At 53.7% G+C, this 3,104-nt stretch overlaps 1 protein-coding gene across 1 annotated transcript in view; it reads right to left on the bottom strand.

Moving 5' to 3' along the window:
- The window catches only part of ubr2 (ubiquitin protein ligase E3 component n-recognin 2), a 27,146-nt gene extending 24,454 nt beyond the window's left edge, over positions 1 to 2,692 (bottom strand). The window contains exons 1-2 of the mRNA XM_015400277.1: positions 2,579 to 2,692; positions 591 to 862 (exon numbers count right to left, since the gene is read on the bottom strand). Of these exons, the coding sequence (XP_015255763.1) occupies positions 591 to 862; positions 2,579 to 2,686 (380 nt within the window). The 5' untranslated portion in view covers positions 2,687 to 2,692. The remainder of the gene's footprint in view (positions 1 to 590; positions 863 to 2,578) is intronic.
- Positions 2,693 to 3,104: the final 412 nt, after the last annotated feature.

Raw genomic sequence — 3,104 nt, 5'->3', positions numbered from 1 at the left:
TGTCCTCCGACAAGGACGGACCCGAAGACCCGTCCTCAGTCACGGATGGACCTAGACAGACCTAGACACCTGTATATTCAGGAAGTTTGCAGAGAGTCAGGCGAAGAAGGCAGCCTTTGGTGAATTTCCTTGGCAGAGTCGTTTTTTGGGAAGTGAATACGACAAACAATCGTCTAATCAGGGCATCGCAACGCTAAGACGAACCATCACTAGAAATCGTGGGAAGCTAGGATTTTACGGAGATGAGGCGGTCTGCTCATTGAGAACCGAGCCCTACTGATGAACTAGCACCATGCTAACGCGGCGCGGTTCCGTTCTGCCTAACATTTACGCTCAGCGGTTACCATGGTTACCGTGCTGGGACCGATCTCTGCTCGGTTTCTAAAGGGTAGTGGAAATGGGGCTAATGGATGAAGGTTCAGATGGAGCTGATTCAGCTCCTTTCTCCTGATCTTTACTCCTCAGGTGAATTCTTAGCGCCCTGCTATCTGCAGATTCCTTCTGTTCTCTGCTGGGTCTGGGCGAGCCTCTTCTATCCAGGTCTGCTCAGAGGGCAGACACTGAAGCAGACCCCTAATGGGTGGCCTTACCTGCAGGAGTAGGTGGGCTCCCCCACCTTGAAGACCCGTCCGCACAGCGGGGGGGAGCGGTTGTTCTGTTGCAGCATCGCCAGGCCGGACGCCGGCTCCCCCCCCAGCAGGAACCACTCCAGAGGAGCCAGGAGCAGCAGCTGGGTGGCCAGCTCCTCCCTCTGCTGCTCCCTGCCGCCGCCGCTGTGGGGCCCCTGGCACAGGATCCGGGGGACGTAGTGGGCCAGGTGACCATAGACCTCCTGCTGCAGGTCGGGGGCCTCCAGCCAGCGCTAAAGAAAAGGAGGAAGGTTAATGGGAGGCTGACAGAAGGACGACATCAAACAATGCTGATCACAACAACAGGTTCTGCTGATGGTGGGGCGCCCCAGAACCAAACTAAAGCCGGGCGGTTTCAGTTTCTATTCAGTTCATTTCTATAGCGCCAATTCACATCATGTCATCTCAGGTCACTTTACAGGTCACCAGATCATCCAGTCAGATTGATTCAAAGCTTTCTCTAGATAAGGCACCTTCTCTGTGATGTTTTTTCAGGTCGATCTTCCAGTCGTGCAAGAATTTTCCGATGGGGCGGACTTTCAGCCTGATCATGCATGGTGTAGCTGTACGGGGGTAACGAGGAAATCAAACATGTTTGACTTTCAGTCGGCTGTCGTGAGATGACATCAGAGCGTCGGGTCACAGCGTGAGAACAAACATGGTGAGCGGTGACCTTTTAAATGCTGCGGTTTTATTGTACCGGGTGAGCTGTAGCTGCGTGGAACCAGAAGCTGAGGGGAACGGTTTAGAACCCGAGGGAAGAACCCAACAGCTGGGACCACGGGTCCTGGTTCTGCACCAGGAGATCATTTTAACCTAGATCCAAACAGCCGATTCTAAAACCCAGTCTGGTTCTCCCAGGAAGCAGTGACCCGCTTAGACCCGCTAACAGTGACCTGTTAACAGTGACCTGCTAACAGTGACCTGCTAACAGTGACCTGCTAAGACCCGCTAACAGTGACCTGCTAACAGTGACCCGCTAACAGTGACCTGCTAAGACCTGCTAACAGTGACCTGCTAAGACCCACTAACAGTGACCTGCTAACAGTGACCCGCTACCAGTGACCTGCTAAGACCTGCTAACAGTGACCTGCTAAGACCCGCTAACAGTGACCCGCTTAGACCCGCTAACAGTGACCTGCTAAGACCCGCTAACAGTGACCCGCTTAGACCCACTAACAGTGACCTGCTAAGACCTGCTAACAGTGACCCGCTAACAGTGACCCGCTTAGACCTGCTAACAGTGACCCTCTTAGACCTGCTAACAGTGACTCGCTAACAGTGACCCGCTTACAGTGACCCGCTTAGACCTGCTAACAGTGACCCGCTGACCCGGATCAAGCCATGGCTGAGAGCTGAACCCCTGCTAACAGCTACCTTCTGGGTCAGAGCCACCGCCTGGGTCTGGGACTTCATCCCAACCCGTCCCTCATTGCAGAACTCTGGGCTCAAGGTTCTGGGTCAGTTTTAGGGTTGACCCACCAGGGCCTTGAGCCTGAACTGGACAACCCCAGTCAGCCTGTAGGTCCTAAAGGATCAGAAGCGATCAGCCAGGGAGTCATGCAGGTCTGGTACCGACCCGAACTCACAGAACCCGGCTCCAGGAACCCGGTTGGAGCCCAGCCTACTCACCCTGAGGAACCCGGGAACCGACCCGATGCGGAGTTCTAAGGAAGGTTCCTGCAGCCATTCGCAACTGTTACCAAGGCAACTGACACCTGGTCCAGAGGTGAAAGGTCACACCTGCGTTGGTTGGCCGGTGCATGACGTCAACCCCCCAGCCAGTCTGCTGTCATCGGCCTTAGCAGCTTTAGCTCCTAGGCTGAAAACAAGCCAAGCTGCGGGGAGATTAACCCCAAACTTGAGCCTCAGAGGCGGCCTGAGCGCGGCCCAAATGCCCGGAGGACCGAACCGAGTCAGCGGGACGAAACTCGGAGGAAGACACTTACCGAGGCCGAGTCTTTAGGGGAGAAGTTCATGAAGTCCGCAGACAGAACTGACGGAGCCTCTCTCTCAGACTCCGCCATCTTTGCTCCTTCTATCTGCTGGAATAACATCCGGAAACGGAAACTGTTCGAGTGGGAGGGGCTTAGACTCTGCCCCAAATGGGGCGGGGCTTAGAGCAGCTGGGCAGTTTATTTCATTATGATGTTTTAATTTAATCAATAAGAAGAAGAAACAACAGAACCAGAACCATGGAACCAGAACCATGAAACCAGAACCCTACAACCACAACCATAGAACTAGAACGAAAACTACAGATCCATAGAAACAAAGACCCAGAACTGCAGAACCACAGACCCAGAACCGCAGAACAACAACCAGAACCATGGAACCAGAACCATAGAACCACAACCATAGAACCAGAACCGCAGAACCACAACCAGAACCATAAAACCAGAACCGCAGAACAAGAACCAGAACCGAAGAACCAGAACTCTAGAACTAGAACCACAGAACTAGAACCACAGAACT

This window comes from Cyprinodon variegatus, unplaced genomic scaffold (assembly GCF_000732505.1).
Source record: "Cyprinodon variegatus isolate N-32 unplaced genomic scaffold, C_variegatus-1.0 Scaffold1090, whole genome shotgun sequence".
Lineage (NCBI taxonomy): Eukaryota > Metazoa > Chordata > Actinopteri > Cyprinodontiformes > Cyprinodontidae > Cyprinodon > Cyprinodon variegatus.
Note: the sequence above shows the minus strand (reverse complement) of the source record. Positions and strands in the feature narration are given on the sequence as shown.